The 22,394-nt window shown below is 40.6% G+C and overlaps 1 protein-coding gene across 1 annotated transcript in view; it reads left to right on the top strand.

Moving 5' to 3' along the window:
- Positions 1-4,200: 4,200 nt before the first annotated feature.
- The window catches only part of SLC25A35 (solute carrier family 25 member 35), a 95,333-nt gene continuing 77,139 nt past the window's right edge, over positions 4,201-22,394 (top strand). Inside the window, exon 1 of the mRNA XM_069218717.1 lies at positions 4,201-4,863. Within this exon, the coding sequence (XP_069074818.1) occupies positions 4,507-4,863 (357 nt within the window). The 5' untranslated portion in view covers positions 4,201-4,506. The remainder of the gene's footprint in view (positions 4,864-22,394) is intronic.

Genomic DNA, 22,394 nt, shown 5'->3' with positions numbered 1-22,394 from the left:
ATTCTCCAGGGCTCCATGGTCCCTCAAACGGCACGCCAAATTTACAAAGTCATTCTCTCCCATTACTTGAGAGTCCAGCTCAGACATAAAGGGAACACAAGAGATACTACAAACTTTCCAACACCAGGCGAAATAGAAGGCTTGCAGCATCAAAGAGCTTCACAGCAACTGAACATCATAAGGGCTTTAGTGCCTGTCACTACTACTCAGAACATAGATCCCTCTCGTTGACAGCACTATACTTTTTTGACCACAAACAACCATGAAAAATGTTATAATACAAGCTGAAGAACCAAACAAAGTGGGCAAGCAGAGCTGCTGCACGGCCCACTCCATTTATGTATGGGAAGGTCCTCCACTAAATAAAATGGGAGCATTCTGGAAACATGGGGCCTATCTGAACAATAGTTAAATTCAGAAGATTTTATGAGCCGTTTGAAAGGGCAGTTAGATATTCTAGGTAAATTTTCCACTGGGACGAACCTGGTCCTTATGTCTGACCCACCCTCCATTGCGGTTGGCCTTCACCTTTGACCCAGTCTAGCCAGACCAGATAACTGCAGTTGGTACTATGTGTTTTTTAATTCTATTTTTACCTTAAAACCTTTAGCATTGATATCACTGGTTCTACTTATTGGATTTGTGTTGTTTTGGTGTTATTTTATGTAACCAAATATTTGCCGTTCTTCTAAATTGGTTAGGATTGTTCTTGTGTTAACTTTATTACTGTTTAAGTGCTGCATAAATAATTTATACATTAATCATTACTGATTTTTGTGCCAAACTACTAGAGAGTTAAGCATAGGTTTATTTTACGACTTTTGTGGTTCACCATGGCAAGGATTTAGACACTAATTTGAGTGGGGTTCTCCTTCCTCTCAACTTATAACCCAGTTTCTTCACCTGATGAAAGGATACTGTTGTCCCTCAAACATTGTTGTTTAGATGACTCACTGGTAATCCTGTTACTTCAATTCTTCCTTCTTCATCACAGGCCTTATGAATAGTAGGTTGTCAGTCTTGGAGAGCCCAAATTAAGTATACAAGTCAACAAGCAACAAAAAGTCTGGCGTTCCTGCAGTATGAGGTGACCAGCGAATAAACTACATTACATATCCTAAATACAGTGCAGAGGCCATGGTAAGCTAGCACCTGTAGTAAAAATGTCAGGTAGCTACTGTGTATATTTTATTTCATGTCCTAAACTAGGTAGACAGACATTAGTAAGCTCGCACCTAGGATCAATAGAATGAATGTTGCAACTGGTTTTCAGCATCATGCAATAGAATATACACAGTAGCTACATAATATATGAATATGTGTAAGTATGGCAAGTTCTGGATGATTTTTGCAACTGTTGATCCCCACCATAGGAGCTGGGACATCACTCACTGCTGTTACCCGACTACATGTTTGGCACTTTTCGAGACTTTAACTAGACCTCTCTCATACTTTTTTGATTTTTACTTACTTTTTTTGGATCTGCTATACTGTGCGGTTTATTAGCCTTCAAAACGTCACTCATTGTGACTAAACATGTCAGCTGGGCCTGTTGCTGTGACATGATGTAAATTGGGGCCTACAGAGTTTTTCATAACTGAATAAATATATTATTTTGAATGACAGTCATAAAACTGTATGTGATGGACTCTTATTTGTTTGGGACTTCTACAGCTGAGAGCTGGTGTATCTTTATCAGAGTTTATGTATACAGCAGCCCTTTTGGCCTTCTGTTACAAAGTACCCATGTTAGTAGGGAACTTGATACATCTTAAGCATCTTATTTCTACTTTTGTTGCTTAATATACATACCCACAACTGTATTCTCTTTGATAAGAGATGTTACCAGCAACACTACTTCCACTTGTCTTTTCACTTCAAGAAAATCAAGTATGCAATTGAGAATGCCACTGAAATGGCCTTGATCCAGAGCTGCATACAGCGGTTGAGGTTGGTTTAAGCTCAGTCAGGTTGGCGAAATCCTTGCTCATCACAATGGACACCCAAATGCTCGATCGCATACTGGGGCATATGCAAGCAGACGTTTGTCACAAACTGGACATGACTATTCACAACCTGGTAAAAAACAGTTTTGTAGCAGTATGGGCTTGTGAACATTTCCACGTATTCTTATGTAGAAAACCTTTCACTCTTGTAACAGATCATCAAGCAAACCATATTTGCCAATCCAAAAGCCAATATGCCTCCCAGAGTTGTGCATTGACAAGAGAAGGATCAAAACCCTCCTGATTAATTTTCACAAGTGCCAGTACAATGTCATAACAGCCCTTCCAAAGTGGCTGAAGCCTACATTAACTTCACTGTAAAGTCAAATATCTCTGCACTGTTTTTCTGGATCAAATTAATAAATTAATACTGCAACAAGCAAAAACAGTAACATGTTGATACTAAAGAATATCATTCCTCTAAGGAGGACACTTGACCTCTCGCATGTGACAGTGAATATCATAAGTTCAAACATTTAAGAGTTGAACTCTAAGTTACTCAAGAAAGTACTGTCTTTGGAGGCTCAAGAATTGTCACACCAGAGAGGCTGTGACAAGTAATTAAAGTGGCTTCTGAAGGACATAATGGAATTGTTGCCACACAACGAGCTTTTCAAGACCTAGTTTGGTTTCCCATCTTTATGAGAGAGTTGAGAAGTAAAAAGCCGGTCATTTGCGCAATTGCTTATCTCCCAAAATCACTCAAATTTGTCAGACTTACCAAAACATGTATTGGAGATTGTCGCTGTGGACTTCTTTGGTCCTCTTGACAATGGACATCACCTGATGGTGATTATCGATGATTAATCTTGTTTTCCACTCGCTCGAAGATCTTTCATCAATCACTCAAGAAAAGAGCATTGAAATATGAGATGGTATCTTTGTATTACGGGGAGTTCTCTCAATTTTAAAGTCTGTCCACCTTTTAACAGTCGGGAATTCAAAGACTTTCTTACTCAATGAGAAGCATCAGAAAATCACACCTCTTTGGCCACCAGCCAATGGCGATGTTGGACCCTTTATAAGCACCCTTAAAAAGACTTTACAGCATGCAAAATTTAAGAAGTTTGACCTTGTCAGCTCACCATACTACTTTTAGAGGTTACTGATCGACTACTCATTCAACGACAGGTGACTGTCCTGCAAAATTGATGTTTGGAAGAGACATGATCGAGTTACCACAATGGACCAATTGGCGGTCTACGACATATGGTGTACATCATCAGAAAGACTTGTCATAAACAAAAGATGGAAGTGTTTGCTGACAAGCGTGGATGTTCAAAGACAATCACTTTCCATGAAGGAGATCGAGTACTGGTGCGACAAAAGAGGAAAAGTAAATCCCCTGGTCCCTTTGTTACGGTGCTGTTTGAAGTCGTGACTAGTAAGGGATACATGGTGACTGCTCCCCATCCTGGGAAGCACATCATGTGAGATTCTTCGCACTTGAGACATCTGACTCGACAGTTCCTACTGCCAGTGATTAAACTGGTTTGAGTGAGACTGAAGAGCAACCCCTGACTTCATCTGTCCCTGCATTACCTGTGACAGTCTTGGACTTTTCTCGTCTCAGCTTCAGCACACACTATCTAGGCGGTTGATCAAAACACCAAAGAGACTTATAGAGGAGTTGTTATATATGTTTGCGAAGATTGTATTTTTTTGTTTGTTTAACAAGAGGAAGGGGTTTGGGGGGGGAATATATATATTTTTGTGTGTCATGTGAAGAGCGATGATGAGACCCTTTTGGTTCCTGATGGAATCCGTAGAACTGTGACAAAAGTGTTTGGGTGTAGTGCCTGGATTTCAGGTTTGGGAGTGGAGTTAGTGCTTGCACATGGGAGAATAAAGAGGTGGAAAAGCAAGTGTGTTCATTTAGGAGTACCCAGGCTAGGGGAGAAGATAACCCTGGAGCCAACTGGCAGTCAGGCAAGGTGTTCCTCTTGATGGTGTTGCAGTGGGAAAGTCTTTCTGAGATTATTCTTTTTGACGGGAGGGTGCTTACAACAGACATCGTCCGGTGGAGTGACTCATGCACCCGCGGTGGCGCTGACTGACTGGTTCCTCATCCCTCGTCAGAGAAGCCACTTAAGGAGGGTGTGGCGTGGGATGGTGCCCGAGTAACGCGCTGATTGGCTCGGGGACCGGCACACGCCTGTCCCGATTGGTTCCCAATTTCTCGTGCGTCATGGATGCTCTACGGTTTCCCTCAGGTGAAGGATGCCGACTCGCCTTATTTCCGAAGTATCTCTACGCTTGGTTGACAGGGTGGCTTCTTCTTGTCCGGGCGCTTCGCTGCCCTCTCGCCGGAGGATATTTAGGAACCCACGGCGACACGGCTGTCCGACAGTTGGGCTCCGCGAGCGTCGGTTAAGCGTGCCTTCCACACCGGCAGTGGTCTCGCGCCTGGGCGGACGTCGGGGGCTCCGCGTGCCGCCCAGTTATCGGTCTCGCGCTCGCCTCCCATTGGACCCCCACCTTCTCCCTGCCCCCCGATTGGATGGATTTCCTCCTGAGCGGGGTGGCCGCGAGCGGCGCCTGCCTCTTCTCCAACCCGCTGGAAGTGGTGAAGACCCGCATGCAGCTGCAGGGGGAGCTGCGCGCGCCGGGCACCTACCGGCCGCTCTACACCAACGCCTTCCAGGCCGTCTGCGCCATCGCGCGCGCCGAGGGCCCCGCGGCGCTGCAGCGCGGCCTGGCCCCCGCGCTGCTCTACCAGTTCGTCATGAACGGCGCGCGCCTGGGGGCCTACGGGGCCCTGGAGAGCGCCGGTCGCACACGGGGCCCCCTGCGCAGCACGGGAGCCGGGGCCGCCTCCGGGGTGCTGGGGGCGCTGCTGGGCAGCCCCGTCTACCTGGTGAGAGGACGGGGAGATGTGCGGAGCTTGGAGGGTGTGGTGTTCGAGAGGGTGGGCACCGAATAAATACACGTATTCATAATTAAAAATAAGTACCAAATATATGAGCTTATTTCGGGGTGATATTGAAGTGCATGGGAAGTGACGTAGTAGTTTTAAAGCAGTTAAATGCCAAATTTTTTGAAGAAATATAAGCGCTGGCAAGCCTAGTAGGTGTATCATGCATGCCAACATCTTAGAAGAGGTAAATGGGAAAGTTAACAAACAAAAAAAAAATCTGTGCTTTGCATTTATCCCATAAACTTCTATTGAAGCAGAGGCAATTACAGACTGAAGACAGCTGACATGAGGCCATTTGTGGTTTACATTTTTATGTTATTTTAATGTGGAGTCTCCCGCCTGCATCGGGTCTATTGCCTCGTATGTTGTGGCATAAACGGAATAACACATGCAAACGCAGTTGCCCTTAACACCCAGGCTCTGAGCTGGCTGTTGCTTTCTGCTTCTTCTATGTGTGTGCTATTTATTTTAATGTTTCCAAGCTTTCGATGCTGCATCCCACTATCACCACACCCCTAGGGAATGAAAAAAGTATCAGTAACATAAACGGGATATGAAAATGACAGACCTAACCACGAAGAACGAGGTTGTACAGTGTAGTGGCACAGGCTGCACATTTCTGCATGCACGTGGTGGCACATTGAAGCCACACATGCTGGCTTTTTCTCTGCTTGTATTAGCAGTTTTTTTTTGTATTTTATCAAAGTAGACCATGTTTATCTTGTACGATAATAGTTCGAAGATGAGCAGAGAGCTTTCCGTTTATGCAGTAGCTCCAAGGTCACAGGCTGGGTTAGAGGAAGAAAAAGAAGTTGCATTACAGATTGCAGACCTACAGTTAAGGAAGGCAGCTTTCATGTGGAAGATCGTTTTTAGATTGCTTGGATAGAGTTAACTTTCTGTTTAAGATCTCTCTCCCAGAAGCTTATGGTAATAGAGTATTCGGTTGTGCTGCCTTATGCATAATGTGTGTATACGGAACTCCTCAGGGTATTAAAGTTGATTTGCATTTTGTCTCCTCAGGGAGTAGGTGCCTCAATTGAGGATGGCAGGGGGATTATGAGAACAGTAGTGGGAAAGGAGAATGTGGTTTGCCCTTTGTATCCTCTCAAATAGGTGGTGACCCAGATTCAGTTTTATTCCAAACAATTAATTTTGGGGTGTGGGTAAACTATTAGTGTTCTGAAGTGGCTGTAAAGAAAGAGGAGGTGACTAATCTCACATGAATAATCCCTATGGGGTGGCAGGAGGATAAACTAGTAGTTTCGCAGTTATAGGCATGGTAGCAGTATTAACGTCCCTAGCCATGGGAGAAGCTTCAAGGCATCACATGGTCAAGATATGGTGATTAACATCTGAGTATTGGATTAGGACCTTCCCATTTTCATACTAGGCGATGCTGGATCTTGTTTTCACATTTCTGGTTATGCTAACAAGGAAAAGTACTTTTTTATTTGTAAGGGATTTCAGTATTCTTTGACACAAACAAGAAACAGCACTGTGCGTCAGTTTGGGAAGTTAAGAAAAAATGGTCAGTTATCAAGGAGCCCTTTCTGAAACTTTGTATTTGCCACTGATAAAAATTTCTGGATAGCGCTCAGGGCGGTGTGTTTGATGGTACTTTGGGTATGGTGGCCACCTCTTTTCAAGGCTTCACTTCTAAAGGTTTGGGTCATCATTATCTTATCTAATTAATTCCAGGTGTTGAAATCATGCTTTGCTTCCACTGAAGTACTTGGATTAACACACCTGAAAACAATGTTTTGTTCTTGAAAAGTTCAAGAATGGAGGGAGTGTCCATAATGATATGGAGTATATTGCTCATCCTATTTTTAGGTTCAAAATCACTCGATGTAGCATTAGCACAAGTGCGGACAGCTTTCAGGAGCACTGATCAAATTTTTGTGGAAAATTACATTTAGTGCTACAAAATGACTACGAGGGACTATTAGATGTTGATTAACAAATCACATTGAGGTGCAAAATTCCCATTTGGCCAACAGGAGGAGTGTATACAACTTTTAGGAGCAGCAATCATGTTTAAGTGCAAGCTCACCCTTGGTCTGACATCAGTAAAAGGTTAGAGATTTTTAGTTGCAAAATCACCCCAGGTGCAAAGTAACCTAAAGTGTGGCCTCTCGTATTTATAAAAATAAACATTTAGGACTGACAAAGTCCACAAAAGGTGCAACACCACATTTGTTGACAGCACATTGGCCTGCATAAACAGTGTGAGCATCCTCTGTTAGGTCGATTCTCCGAGCTTTTTTTTTTTTTCTTTTAGCACCCACCCCAGCTCCTCCTCCTCTCTTCCAAGATCGATGTCAAGATGAATTTGGGCTAAAGTTACCTACTGGAAGGTTTCCTACTAGAGTGTCTGAGGGTATTTAGTTCACTGGTAGCCTAGCTTTTCTAAATTTCCCTCATGGTGGATTTATCCATTGGGCTTAGCTCATTGGCAGTATTGGTTATTTGTAGGGCAAGATTATTTGGGGTTTCTTCTATACTCGTGTTTGCTAGCGTGAGCTCACCATGGACCTCCAAACAAAGCTTTACGCAAAATCCAGACTGGTATATTAATCTGGATGCAACTACGCGTGGGTTGTCATTTAACTACCGTCTGCTAATGTCAGTTTGAGCTAATTTCACACCTTTATGAGGCAAGTTCATCTCTGACAAGTGGGAAAAAAATGTGAGCAGGCCATCTGCCCAGTAGCTAAAGAGAATGTGCTGAGAGATACATATGCTGCAGAAAATAACGAGCAGTGGGTTTCACTCATAAGAGCCTTAACTCTATGCAAAGAGCTTTTTTGTTTTACAGTTTTTCTATCGTTCAGCACCAAAAAAATGACTAACATTTGTTAAGGGCGTGTCAGTATAGCAGGGGTAACAGGGCTAACAATGGTGGAGCATATGAAATACGATTGGCTGAGTTACAGTTTTCTATTATCTAGAACTAACTTCTTCCTCAAACCTCTTTGATGCTGTCCACTCAGAAAATGTGGCTTAGTAATCTATGGGAGGAAAGGGAGTGGAGACTTCTGTATGTGTTCACATGGTTTGTCATGACAAGGTGTTGTCATGATAATAATGTAGCACAAAGGGTTTGGAATGTGGAATGCAGCTTGAGCTCATGGGCTGCTGTCCCTGCATGGAGCCTGGTTGGTAACGACCAACACGATTTGTGTTACTGAATACATGAGGAACCAGATGTTTTCCTGTGGATTTGTTAGGCGAAAGGAGGGTGTTTTATTGGTGATGAGGATGGGATGTGTTTAAGGATCGACCAGCCCGAAAAACAAAGATAATGTAATGAAGAAAAGGTATCAAAAAACGGTGATGACTTTAGTTATGTTAGTTTGTTTTAAAAACTATATTTAGGGTGTTACATTTGTGTATGGGAAAGGTTCTAAAAAACCGTTGCAATGAATATTACTGTTTTAACTACTTGCTCTGTGGTTTACAGAGGGTAGACAAAGTATATGCTGATGCAGTCAGTTTCACCACTACACATTTTTAGCTGGTCCTGGTGATTTTATAATGTTATAGGAACACTGTCTTGAAGCCTTTGAAAAGTAATTGGAAGTGATAGTTGAAATGCCTTTACGGCAAAGACAAAGGTAGCGATGCTAAAGCATAGTTAAGGTGTTGAGGATAGAAAAGTGCTGAAAACTTAACCAGAGTAAGACATTTGGAGCATGATTGGGATGAGAATTCTGAGATGTATAAAGTATTGGAGGATGAGTGTTGGAAATGTATTTTGGAAGAAAGGTGAGTGTGGTGTGGAGAGGCACACATTTTTTTCTCGAGCACAAGGTGTGAATAATCAGTGGATCAGCATGTGGCTTTGTTACAAAATTCAGTGGTTGCATGCAAATTTAAAGAAATTCAGTCTGAATTAACACCAGACCAGCTAATTAGTTGGAATAATACAAAAATTCAAGAGATGTTGCAGGGAATGAAAGAACAAACGTTAGAAACGTCCACTGCAGCAGGCCAAAACAGTTGATAATACATCTAAGTATGTTGAGGAATTGAACTCACAAGAGAGTGTTTCAAAATAAGAGAGGTGGGTGTAGAGTTGGAGTCATGCATATTTAAGAATATTTATTGAGGTTGAAACACCATGCAAGCTTGCCGAGCGTTCGCTCCATGTCTCTGTCATTCAGCCACTCAGCTTGCATTCCAACCACTGAACTTGGAATCCAGGGTCCATGAATGGAATGACACAGACTTATAAATAACAACATTTTTATTTTACACATTTACAAGGAATACTAACAATAAACATTGGCAAAAACTTCTTAACTAAAGTAAACATATCTTCCTTTCTTTTTTTTAAATACACAAAAAATTCACACACAAAAAATACAATTAAACTATGGATTAAAATCACACACATGATCATCCAACCACTTTGATCTAGAAAACATTCTATTACCCTTGTGACTTGTACCATCTTTGTCAGCAACCACAGTTTCTTCTGGAGCTTTATCCATGTCCTCCAAAACGAACTGTTCCTCCATAGGAACAATTTCTACACTTCTTCCTTCCTCGCTTATGGTAATTGCTGAAACACCCTCTTTCTCTCTTAGCAAGAGATTACTACTACATACATCCTTTCCGACCTCAAAATTATCACAAACTCAGATTCTTTTTTCCAAGTTATCATTCCTTTTATCCCTGTCTAAGCTATAATCCTCTATAGAATACTCCATATTCTGTTTGTATAAATAACTGTGCCACAGCAAATCTCTTTAGATTCCAAACTTTACCATCAGTCAAAAGAACCGCATTGCGTAACACTTTACTCACTTGAAGAGGTTATGAAAATTGACTGTCCCCTTTCTTTACCTTCCAGGGTTTATTTACCTTTACCCAACTCCCTTTGCAAATTTCAGTGTTCCTGATTGAACCCCTCTTACTATCAAAAGATTGTTTGTATTTCTGGTCCTAGGTACCTTTCCTCTCATTATTTTGAATGGTAACAACCCAAGTGCTTCATGATAGCTAGTTCCATATGACCACGAAGTTTTAAAAACTTGAACCTCCCAATCATCTCCATTCTTACACACAATTTGAATTGCATTCTTCAAAACTTTGTTAAACCTCTCAATCATACCATTACTACTAGGATTGTACAAACAAGTGGTTGTGTGCTTTACATCAATTCTTTCAAAATATATATTTTTTTTAAGTTTGACAAAAACTGCACTCTATTATCACTAATAATTTGTACTGGTAACCCTTCCACCACAAAAGTGTTATCCATGAATGTCAACACCCCCAAAGAATCTACCTTACCTACTATTTTCACAGAAGGCCATCAGGAAAAAACCTAAATCATAGAAATTATATACTTCCCATGCATACCAGTGGGACCCATGATATTTATGGCTACTGTAGGCCAACGTTTTACCTGAATAATAGGTTCACACATATTACGTTTTAGCTTTCTCAAGGTTTCATCAGAATTTGCACAAACTACAGAATCCCTGACTATTCTTTCAGCTTGCACATCTATTCCTGGCCACCAATACAATTTTTTACCCTATGTTTGGTCTACACAATTCCACGATGATTTTCATGACACAATTTCAAAATATTATTCCTAAATGCCATTGGGAAAATGGCACTATCACCTCTACAAACTGTTCCCTGAACGACTGATAGCTCACTCCTCACTTCCAAAAACTGTCTTAAAATTTTCAATATTTTCGATTTGTTAGGCTAACCACCCATTCAATCAGTTTCTGTAAATCACTATCCATGGAATATCTTTCTTTCCACGTTCCTCTTTTATACTTAGAGCACCTTCATCATGAATTAATGCAATTTGTAACTCCTCCCCTTCATCAGCATCCCATTCTATAACTTCAGTAGGCATGCGGACCAGAAAATCAGCCACAACATTGCTCTTTCCTGGAACATGTTCAATTTCATACATAAAATCTTGCAGACGCTTTGACATTCTAGCAGATGCCTTAAACATTCCTTCTGTAGTCAACAGCTTTTCCAGTGGTTTGTGATCAGAGCTAAGATTGCATTTTTTCCCCATATAAAGGATCTGTAATGCTGCAGTGCCCAAACACTAGTGTTTTCTTCTTTATCACCGAAAACCTATCTTCAGTTGGTGATAAGGCACGAGAAGCAAAAGCAATAATAGCTTCTTTCCCTAACATATTGATTTTATTCAAAAGGCCCCCCAATCCTTTATTGCTGGCATCTACCGTTACAACATTAGTGAATTCAGGATCGAAACAACTTAAGACAGGGACCTGTACAATGGCATCTTTTATGTCTTTAAATTCCATTTCACATTCTTGTGACCAACAGAACTTCAGGTTGTTTTTAACCAGTTGTCTAATGTTGTAAAACTCTGCTTGAAAAGCCCTTTACAAATTTTGCATAAAACTCCACCATACAGAGGAATGATCTAACTTCATCCTTGCATGAAGGGTGTGGAGCATTCTGAATGGCTTCCACCAACTTCGGTTTGGTAGCTACACCCTTACCACACAAAACATGCCCCAGATAAGTTACTGACGGTATGCCAAACTTACACATAAAATGTTCCACAGTCAACCCCCTTGTCTTCCAGTATACCCAGGACTTCTTCCAACACTTTGTCATGTTCTGTCCTATCCTTGCCAAAAAGTAAAATGTCGTCTTGGAAACACCTTAAATTAGCCTGTTTCCCAAACAACTGATACATGAGCCTTTCAAAAATGGCTGCTGCTGAGGCTAAACCGAACGGCATTCTTTTTTATTGGGAACACCCCTTAGGAGTGATAAACGCTGTTTACATTTTACTTTCTTCGCCCAATTTAATCTAATGATATGCTGCGGATAAATCGATGGTAGAAAATCACAATGCCCCTTTTATAAGCGTAAGCATTTCTGTTAGTTAATGGGAATTTATCTACAGTTATATTATTATGCAGATGGCGCCAATCTATGCACAAACAAATCTTGCCATTTTTGCGTTTGGCCACCTCCACAGGAGAAATCCATTCTGAAGATTCAAATGGTTCAATAATATCCGCTCTAACTAGTTTGTCTAACTCTTTTTCTATTTCATATCTGATGAGTATGGAAATGTTCCTCGCTTTGTGCCTTTTTGGACAACAGTTTGACTTTAAAATGATACGATATTGAAAATCCTCTAACATCACAATTTTTCCACTAAAGACTTTTGGACATTTTTTAAACGTGTCCTTGGCTATACTTTCCTCTTCATCCACAACCATAACTGGTTCAGTACTGTTGGGATCAAGAGTAACATATAAGTCACCTTGATCTTTACAACCCAGGTCCTTTCCTTGCTATGTATAACTTAACAAAATATTTCCTGTTCTTGAATGCAAAAGTCATCGCTCTATACCCTAACAAATCTATTTTTTTCTCCAGAAAATCCCTCCGGGCAAATGTCAGGTTCCTGCAAACTATTCTCTTTTTAAATGATTTTTGAATTCATATATCCTCATTAATAATAGTAAAAGGGGATCCAGAGTCAACAGACATTTGTATTTCCACTCCTCCAATGCGCATAAAACATACCGTTTTTTTTCACGTTACACGATGAACCCTCATGCACATTCAAAACAAATACTTGTTCTGTTTTCGTTTGCTCACCACAATGCATAATTTTGTTGACCTTTCCTTAATCTTCACTGGAGCTTCCACTCACATCTTCAACACACTTCACTTTACTCTTTTTTTAAAAAAAATTTTATACACACTCTTGCAAAATGACCAAAACCTCAACAAGCTGCACACTTCTGCTTTGACGCTGGACAATATTTAAAATAAGCTAAATGCGAACTACAGTCACAGCAGTAACATTTTTGTCCATCACTTTCAAAGGGTTGTTGATTTTTCAAATTTTCTTTTTTAAATTTAGCCATCTCTTTGTGTTTAATCTTGTTAACTGTTTCTTCACAGAATTCCTTTGACTCTGTCTTAAGAGCTTTCGCACTACGACTTGCTAAAATATAATTAAGCTCTGCGTCTCCATTTATCCACAGTCTTTCCTGAATTGCCGAATCGCGAGTATGCATTACAACTTGGTCTCTAATTAATTGTTCCTGTAAGTGATCAAATTTACAATCAGTGGTCAATTTCTTAATTGCTGCTAAATATTCATCTACTGTCTCTCCACATTCTTGCTTCCTTTGAAAAAATGTATGTCTAGAAATACAGATGCACACTTTAGGGGCAAAATGGTTGTCAAAATCCTTTACAACATTTTAAAATTCATTAAAATCCCCACCCCCACTTGTTTTTGTAATTTCTTCAAATACTTTTAATCCTTCTGGACCAACAGAATGCAAAAAAATATTTTTATTTCATTCAAGACTCATTTTACCTTCCTTAACAATGGTCTCTAAAAACTTTAAACAATAAGATTTCCATTCTAACCATTTCATACATGATTTAGCACCTGCACGCCAGAATGTCTGCCGAGGTTGAAGTGAAAACTGCTGTGTGGCCATGTTGAATTAAATTGGATATAGAACAGTGTCCAATCTTCACCCAAAGTACTAGTTCACTGTTAAAAATTGATGGCGATACACAATACCACTAGAATACGCACCTAAAATGTGTGTCTCTGTGTGGATTTGTGCCAAAGAATATATTCGTGAAAAATGACACACAACGTTGTAAAACAACACACCTTGATTCAAATGTACGTTTGTGCAGCGATATTCCGTTGTTAAAGAGAAAAAAAATAAACACGTTAGATGAAACTAACATCGGTGTACTTTTCTTTGATGAGAAATGCGAGTTGCTGTTGACAAAAGCACGTTGCCAATGCTGCTAACGTCTTTCCTTTAATTTCCATCTAAAACTGAATGCCGATGTCAACCCGAGTAACATGTTAATCCTTCGACAAGCACTGCTAAAGTCTTTCCTCCAAAATTTTAATATGGTTGCACCCCGATGATGTGAACATGCTTAACGTTGTAAAATGTGTAACACCGTTCACTGCTCTCTGCCGCACGTGCAGTCGCAACAGTCTTCTTTTTTCAAACAATGCTGGAACGGACAACAATCCAACGCTTGAGTGAAAAGGTGAGATCCAAGCCTGTAGAAATTTAAAAAATGAATCCAGTACAAATTAATCCCAGCAAGCCTTGTTATCAGCATACCGGTTCTCTTGTCCTGCGTGGGTTTACCATCAGTGTTGCAGCTGCTCCCAGCTCGTCACCAAATTTGTAGAATCGGAGTCATGCATATTTAAGAATATTTATTGAATTTGAAACACCATTCAAGCTTGCTAGGCGTCCACACCATGTCTCTGTCCTCCAGTCACTCAGCCCGCATTCCAACTACTGAACTTGGAACCCAGGGTGCATGAATGAAATGACAGACTTACAAATAACATTCATAACATGCATATTTACAAGCAATACTAATAATAAAAATTGGCAAAAACTAAAGTCAACATAACAGTGGGGAATAAGAATAAATCCATAGAAGAAGAGAAAAAAAGAAGTTTCCAATGAAAGAGAAAAGTGTGCTACTGATGTGGCAGTATGAAACATATTTCTACAGCGCGTAATTGTCCTGTAGTAAAAGTAAAATGCTACAAATGTGAAAAAAGGTCACTTTTCAAAAATGTGAATAAATGAAAGAAGGTAGTGGCAGAGTAAATTAGGTGAATGTAGTATCATGAGGAGGATGGTAGAACGATTGTAGGGAATAGTTTGAGGATGTGAAAGTTTTGATGGTGCAAGATGTAGTAAGCATATTAAATACGTAACCATCAAATGAAGAATACCCACAGCCCGCACCCCCCTCCCTAAAAAAAAAAAAAAAAGTCAAGTGACTATGTGGAAAGGAGATATAGATGTGGGCGACAAATTCATGTTCAACTTAAAATATCTATCGTAGGGTGTTTTAGAACCAAATTGTTAGTCAAGGATAGAAGTTTGATAACATGTGTTGACAAAACAAATTATCTTGAAAGAAAATGTCACTCTTGTGGTGCATAAGGTGAGGAGTGTGCCTATGGCTTTGAGGGTTCCTTTGAAAGAGGAGTGGGAAAGATTATGCAAAAATAATATATTCAAACCAGTGTAATCATCTGATTGGTCAATAACAGTTGTCATAATAAGTAAGCATAGTGGAAATAGAAGAATGTGTGTAGATTTGAGGGGCTTAAATAACTGCATCTGGGTTGACCACTATCCCTTGCTAAATATGGGGAAATTGTTTTCTGGGGGTGACCAAAAAATAGTATTTCTCAACCATTGCTTTATCCAATGCTTACCACCAAGTGTTGGTACACAGTAGCTCTCATTTGACCTCATTTGTCACTCCTTAAGGGGATATATTGTTTTGAAGAGGATGCCATTTGGATGAGCCTCCATATCGGCTGTTTTCCAACGTGTGATGCAAACATTACTGGGGGAGTGTGAACAAGTAAGATTTTTCCAAGATGATGTAAGATGTTGACAAATGAGCCCATAAGGCTTTACAAAAGGTTTTTAGCAAAACTGGATGAAGCTGGTTTAGCTGTTGAACTTAAATGTAAATTTGTGGTATAAAAGGTAGAGTATTTGAGATATACTCTCTCATGTCAAGAAATCAAACCTAAATTCAAATTAGTGAAGGCTACTGAAAAGGCCCCAAGACCTACAGATAAAGAATAACTACGATCATTCTTTAGTTTGGCATATTTTTATGCAATATGTAAACATTTTGTGGACAGATTACAACCTATGAGCCAGAGAGCAGGGAATAGATGTGAGTCGGTCATTTGAGATTTTGGCAACAGACAAGAGAATTGCAATTGTACTGATGGATTGCCATTCTAGGTGACTGGAAATCATTTTTGTCAATTAGGCATAGGCCAAGGTAGTTCTGGAATTTTGCTAGGAGGTATTTAGGAGAGAGGGATACCCACAAGAATTGATTTCTGACAATGGTACCCAATTTATACCAAGAGAATTTGAAGTATATTTGGCCAAAGTGGCATTATTCACAAGAAAACAGCTATGTACCATTCCTTGCTGCCTTCTAATTTGGCAGCGTGACCCAGATGCCGCTTCCTGCATCAGCCTTTTCTTTCCCTGGCACATGGACTAAGTACAGATTGATTGCTCTTAATTAGTGTCCATCGACCAAACGCACTCTGGTTCAGGTACTATTTTAGTGTCTGTTTATACACAGAGCAAGAGAAATTGCCCTAGCTGTGTTCTCCCACACAAACGTAATAAACACAAAATGGCAACTAGGCTCCGAAGAATAGGGACAGGGATAGAAACCACAGTTAGTCTACCTTAGCTAGCCAAAAGACACCTCACCCACTAATGGTAGCATGCTTCAGCATCGGAGCCTATCTAAACCTGGGTAAGATGATACCACCATGACAGAATCAACCAGAATTTGGAGTTCTTAAATGGTATCTTACTGGGTAAAAGCAGAGATCCAGGATAGAAGAAAATTGTGAAAAATACCCCATGGAATACCCAAAATAGTTTACTGTTATTTTAGGGTACAGAAGGTATAAATAAAAATAAATAAAAAAAAAGCTTTTCTAAGGGAATTAGTGTCACACTACGCTAACAAGTTTTGGTCCTTGCCAAGAGCCCGTCAGGGGCTTTCATCAGGGCTGTCAAACTGTCCCTGCCTTTCTACTCATGTGCTCCATGCATAGTTGTGAGCCCTACTGCTTTCAACTGAACTACATGTGATTTCTTTTTTGGAAGTACATAGAAAGATGCAAAACAAATCAAGCAATAAAGGGGGTTCAATGAATAGTGGATGTGTATTTTTATAAATACCAAACATGCTGTTGGCCATAAAAGGGTATTTCTTGTTCTGTATACAGAGAATGGTATTTTTTTACCACTGGGAAGTAAAAGAATGTAAAGGGCTATTTCGTCCCATCTAGCAGACACCTATTTCTTGTGAATCAAGACCTTGGATATTCAAGGGAATACACAAACGTCCCAAGTTCCCAACCACAGTGCTCTAAAAAAAAAAAAAAAAAAAAAGTATTTGGAAAAAGTCAGGCAGTGTACCACAGTAAACCTGCTGTAAAGCACTTCATATGCGCTTGTGCCAAGGCCAACCCGCTGGAAAGCTGTGAAGTGTACGTGTGCATGCATAAATCACTTGTGAGGCATCTTCCCAATGCATACACATTGAGGACTCATTCGCAACACAGGTTTCTAAAGGCACCACCACACTTTATGCAATTAGTGGGTGGTTTAGGAATCTTGCGTCTGGTGGGGGATGCCGTCTTGTAGTCATACACTTAAGAAAATACATAATAACAATGTATAAACATACTTTAGTAGATTTGCGTAGTCTTAGATAAGTCATATTCCTTTACTTGAATATTAATCTTATAGTCGGAGGGCAATGCTCTTGATTCTGGTATGAAGCGCCATTACGGCCCCATTACCGATTGTTAGAAAATAAATGTGTATTTGATTTTTAAAATGTAAATCATTGTTGTTACAGTAAGTGCCAAGGAGGGAGGGGTGCACTCATCTCATGTTCTTTAATACTACTACATATTCATTCTATTTCAAATTGCCTTTTCGTCTTAGGGGTAGCTTTCTTAAAAAACACAAGTGATTTGCATTCTTCTTGCATCTGTTTTTTGTCATCTTTTGCGTGATCATACGCAGAATTTCTGTAATTATGTGGTAGTATAATTGGGGACTTTTTAGTAGTAGGTCAACTTTGACCCAGCTTAATGAACAAGTATTAGAAATGTAATGGGTCTTGCATATTTCATACAAGTTCATTGTCATCTTTTGACAGCAGCGCCCACGAGCAAAAACAAAATACAACACGAAAAGCAACTGAGAGAAGATGACTTGGCAAAATAAAATAGTCAGCTTTAAAAAAAAAAAACTTTGCAGTTTGGTTTGTCCTGCGGGGCAAGTTTTTGCCAGACACAAGCATTCTGTTTGTGGGACACTCAAAGTTAAAAACAACAAATAGTACTTCAATTACGTCAGGAGCAGCGGACAGGCACTAATAAAGGTGCATCAATTAGTGCTTGATCCCTGCTCCACTCAGAGGAACGGAAGTGATGCCAGGCATGCCTTGACGAATTACGAGGCTGTAAAGAAGAGTGTCAGACAAACCAACAAATGGTGAGTGACAGGCGGGCTCCAAGCCCTTTACTGACCACAAGAGAGTCTTGCAAGCGAGATGCATGCGCTTGCACTTGCAGGCTCGACCCTAAAAAGGTGGAAGGTAGAAATCTGTCATCCTTCTGCATTAGTTGCTTTTGTGTTAATGTGCAGCTCAACGTCTGTTGTCCAGTCACACCTCACAGTAGAGTAACAGAGATCTACAGGGTGAAAAACACATAGGATGATAAAAGTAGGGTGAGAAGCTTCTCGTATGACCCTCTTTATGTAGTCTGTTGCAAGTGACTCGGATTACATCGTGAACTACCAAATCAACCAGCCATGGAAGGCCACCGACAAATCTTTTTAAGCAGCTTTTTTCATAGCATACATTCACCGTCTAGTCTGTCTGGGTTCCTGGCTGTATGTGATTTTGGTGAAAATAAGTGTTAGCTAACTAAACCCCTTTGTGTAACCTGTTCTTATTTCTTAGCTTAATTTACATTTACTTGTGTGACTAAACGAACCAGGTGAAATCCCTATTCCGTGAAATGTTTTTGTTTTGAAAGTTTTTCTTCTTCCTGCTTGTCTCTGTCGTTCCTTTCGATTGGAAGGAGTACACTGAAGTATGTCTGCTTCTAGTTGGGGTCAGCCATAGTTTGTGCGTCGAATGTGCCCCCATGAGTGCGTACATGCCTTTGAAACAAGCGACTCATTAGTGAATGTGAAAACCCAGCTTTCTGTCTTCGAGCACACTGACCGACACTTGCACGTAACTCACTGACCACTTTTCTTAATGCAGCCTTTCTGACGGTTGTGTTTATCTCCAGCTCCTAAATCTAATTGTATCACAACAAGATATGACCTCTAAGGGGATTTGACTCTAGGCCAGTGGTTCCCAACCTTTTGACTTCTGTGGACCCCCCACTTTATCATTACTGGACCCCAGGGACCCCCACTGAACCATTACCCTCCCACCCCCCACTTTATCATTACTGGACCCCGGGGACCCCCACTGAACCATTACCCTCCCACCCCCCACCCCCAAACTGAGTCATTACTGAAAGCTAGGGACCTTATCTGTTAATATTATTTAAGTAGTTGCTGACCCCCAGGGGTCCCCGGACCACAGGTCTGGGTCATTACTGATAGCTAGGGACCTTATCTGTTAATATTATTTAATTTTTTGAGTAGTGGCATACCCCCATTGGACCACTGACCCCAATTTGGGAACCACTGCTCTAGGCTTTTCAGCTGGACTCCCTGAATGTGGCGCAGACGTTGTTCTTATTTTCTTTGACACAGTTGTGGAATTTGAGGACTGTTGGCAGATTTGATGATGCACAGAATTACAGTAAACACACTTTCTAGTCTTCCAACTGCCATAATGTCATGGTAAAGACTATGCTGGCTCAGGTTTCCTGCTACCTTTCCAGTAATGAATTTGTGAAGCAATGGATGTTTCAAATATATTATCTCTGCTGGATATGGCTAGTGCATACTGTGGCCTATTCCTACTTGTAAGCATCTGGGAAGCTCCTCCCTGGTTTCTGTCATCCTCATGAAAGTATCATTTTTTTAAAATGTGTTTTCCAGTTGCCTTCTCGTCTCCTGTAAATGTACCTCTAAAACTAACCCTGGTTACCGGAACAAGGACAAAGTCCTAACCGCTTACTGAAATATAAACACTGCCCTGTTAATCACGACTGAGCTTTATTTAATGAATTATCTGGGTTGAGTCGTCAGTGTTGTAACATAAATTGCTTAGCAGGATATTTCTGTATAGCCAATTAAAAACAAATGTCCATTTACTGCTACATCTCATTTATACACCATTCAGAATTGGAGAAAATAAACAGAATAGCAAAAGAACCAGCTAAAATCACAGTACTAAAAAATATATCCTCCCACTGTATTCCCTCTCTGTATATATCTATATTGTGTGCAGTGTGTGGGAAACCATATATTACAATTGTTGAATGTAGGAAGGGGCCATGGTTTTTTAGAGGTGGAGTCTTGAGAGAGCCGTGATGCCCCTCCCACCCCACCCCACCCCACCCCACCCCACCCCACCCCACATCACATCACAATCGTAAAAAGTGGCGTATTGAACTCTGTGCATCTGCATATATGGTTTGTGTCATGGCATTTTTTCAAATGTATTTCTCTTAACAAAAGGTATGGGGTACACTTATTCAACAATGTAATAATTCACTAAAGAGATTAACTTGTTTCTGATAGAGACTTCTAACTGCATATTCTACAGTTACCTAGTCTTTACCAGAAAAGCGTTCCTTGTTCTTCTGATAGAGCCTACTAACCACAGAGTCCTAGAATAGATCTCAAAGCAGTGTTTCCCTGGGTGCTGGATCTGTGGAATGGCTCAGATGAGAAAATCCTGCAGGACAGCTGAAGTGAAGTGCCCTGCCCGCTAGATCTGGATATCCAGGAAGTAATGCTTTAATGTGTGAAGGTTTGCCCTTATGGCGGTATTGCAAATGTTCAGGCCTGGCACACCGTGCACCAGCGCTGTAATAGCAGCCTTTGCTGTGGTGGAATTGGTGTGCAAGCCTTCAGGGAGCTACTTTTTGCCCTGCCCATAGCAGATTTTAGTACATATAACAGGCCATCAACAGATGGTTCTTTTCTGCTTCTTTCTCTTTCATGCTCCACAGAAGCCCACAAAAAGATGATTACCCACTCAATGGTCTCTGGTTCGACTCATGTAAAAAGTGAGAGCCCTACTAGGGTCAAGGCAATGGAACTGTTCCTTCTCCTCAGAGGGAGAGTTGAAGCGTAAAAAGTTGGCAAGGTGATGGATTGCCCCATGTGAAAGGGTGTGACTACCTTCAGCAGGAATGCCACCTTCGTTTAGACAACCAACTTATCCAGGAAAAAAAAATGTATAGGATTTTTGCATGGTCAAGGCTTGGAGTTGGCTCACTTGCCTGGCAAATGTTGTTTTGCTGAGAAACACCATTTGTTTTATGGTATGCAGATTACATCGATGTATGTGAGTACTAAATTAAGGTTCCGTTGCAGCATCACAAAACACGTTGACAGGGACATGTGGCTCAGTCCTTTTTAAGAAACTTATCCAAGCAGGTGATTTAGAAACAGATGGTTGATCTAGAAAATGTAAAAAGGCCAAAAGATAAGACATTAACAGTTGTCACAGCTAGGCCTCTCTGTGCTAAAGAAGGACAAAACAACAGAATTTCCAACAACTTTGCATTCAAGGATTGAATGTTGCGAGAGGAACACCAGCATCCAGCACAGCCACAGGAACCACCCTTAGAGGGGCCTGACCCCCAGGGAGTGTTCGAGGTACATACTTAAAGGCATGGGAAATTCAAGCTCTGCACCAGGGAAAAAAGCCAAAATCATTGCAAGACTCTAGAGCCATGGTGTTCAAACATTTTAGTTTTGTGCGACCCGAAGTAAAAAACAAAATAGCACTTGCCCTCACCACCCCTGAATATTTCATAATTATTCTATTAAATGTGTAATATTTAAATATGTCAAGACTTAACTAAGCATTGCAGTTAAGTTCTGATATTGTTTTAGAAATGCAATAATCATTTCATCATTGTTAAACATACTATTCTGGTCAGGCAGGCATTATTGTGTAAAAGGATACGAGGTTTGAATATTGGAAGCGGGGGTTGGGGTTTTGAAGAGTATTTGGAGTCCCTTCCTTTTAGAGTCCTACTTGCAGCTTGGATATAAATGACAAAACGTGTTATTGATGGCCCAATACAGAGGGGATTACTGCTGTTCGTTTTTTTTTCAACTTCAAACTAAGAAAGCCCTATTAGAAGCATAATGCCTCTTTTGGCAAGGGCCTGCGCCCCCACCCCTTCCCCTCCAGAGGATCAGTTGAGGCTCCCTTAGGTAGACTCTGCCTTACAGCCTTCTAATTTATCACTGGAGGATATATCATTATTTTCGTTCCCGACTGTGGAGCAAGGACTGAGTACTGATTGATTCAACCCCTAACCAGCGCCGCCAGCTGTTCCTGACGCGATTGAGGTACTACTTTCTTCTTTTAACTTCTAGTGCCCTGCAACTAAAAAGAGTCTGATTAGCAAAAAAAAGTGCACAAAAGGACAAACAAGATTGTGAAGTTGTATTTTCTCATAGTTAACTTTTCTTATTTTGCCAAGTCTTCTTTTCTCACATTGCAATTATGTTTTATTTTTTTTAAGAACTTCTAGTGCTCTGCAAACTGAAGGCATGTGTCTGGCACAACCGTACCCAGCAGGCAAAAAAAGCAGGGCAAAAAAACCACGGAAAAAGTGTATTTTCTATAGTTAACTTTTTTTTATTTATTTCGCCAAGTCTTTTCTCACTTTGCCCTCATATTTTGTT

This window comes from Pleurodeles waltl, chromosome 12, assembly GCF_031143425.1.
Source record: "Pleurodeles waltl isolate 20211129_DDA chromosome 12, aPleWal1.hap1.20221129, whole genome shotgun sequence".
NCBI lineage: Eukaryota > Metazoa > Chordata > Amphibia > Caudata > Salamandridae > Pleurodeles > Pleurodeles waltl.
Note: the sequence above shows the minus strand (reverse complement) of the source record. Positions and strands in the feature narration are given on the sequence as shown.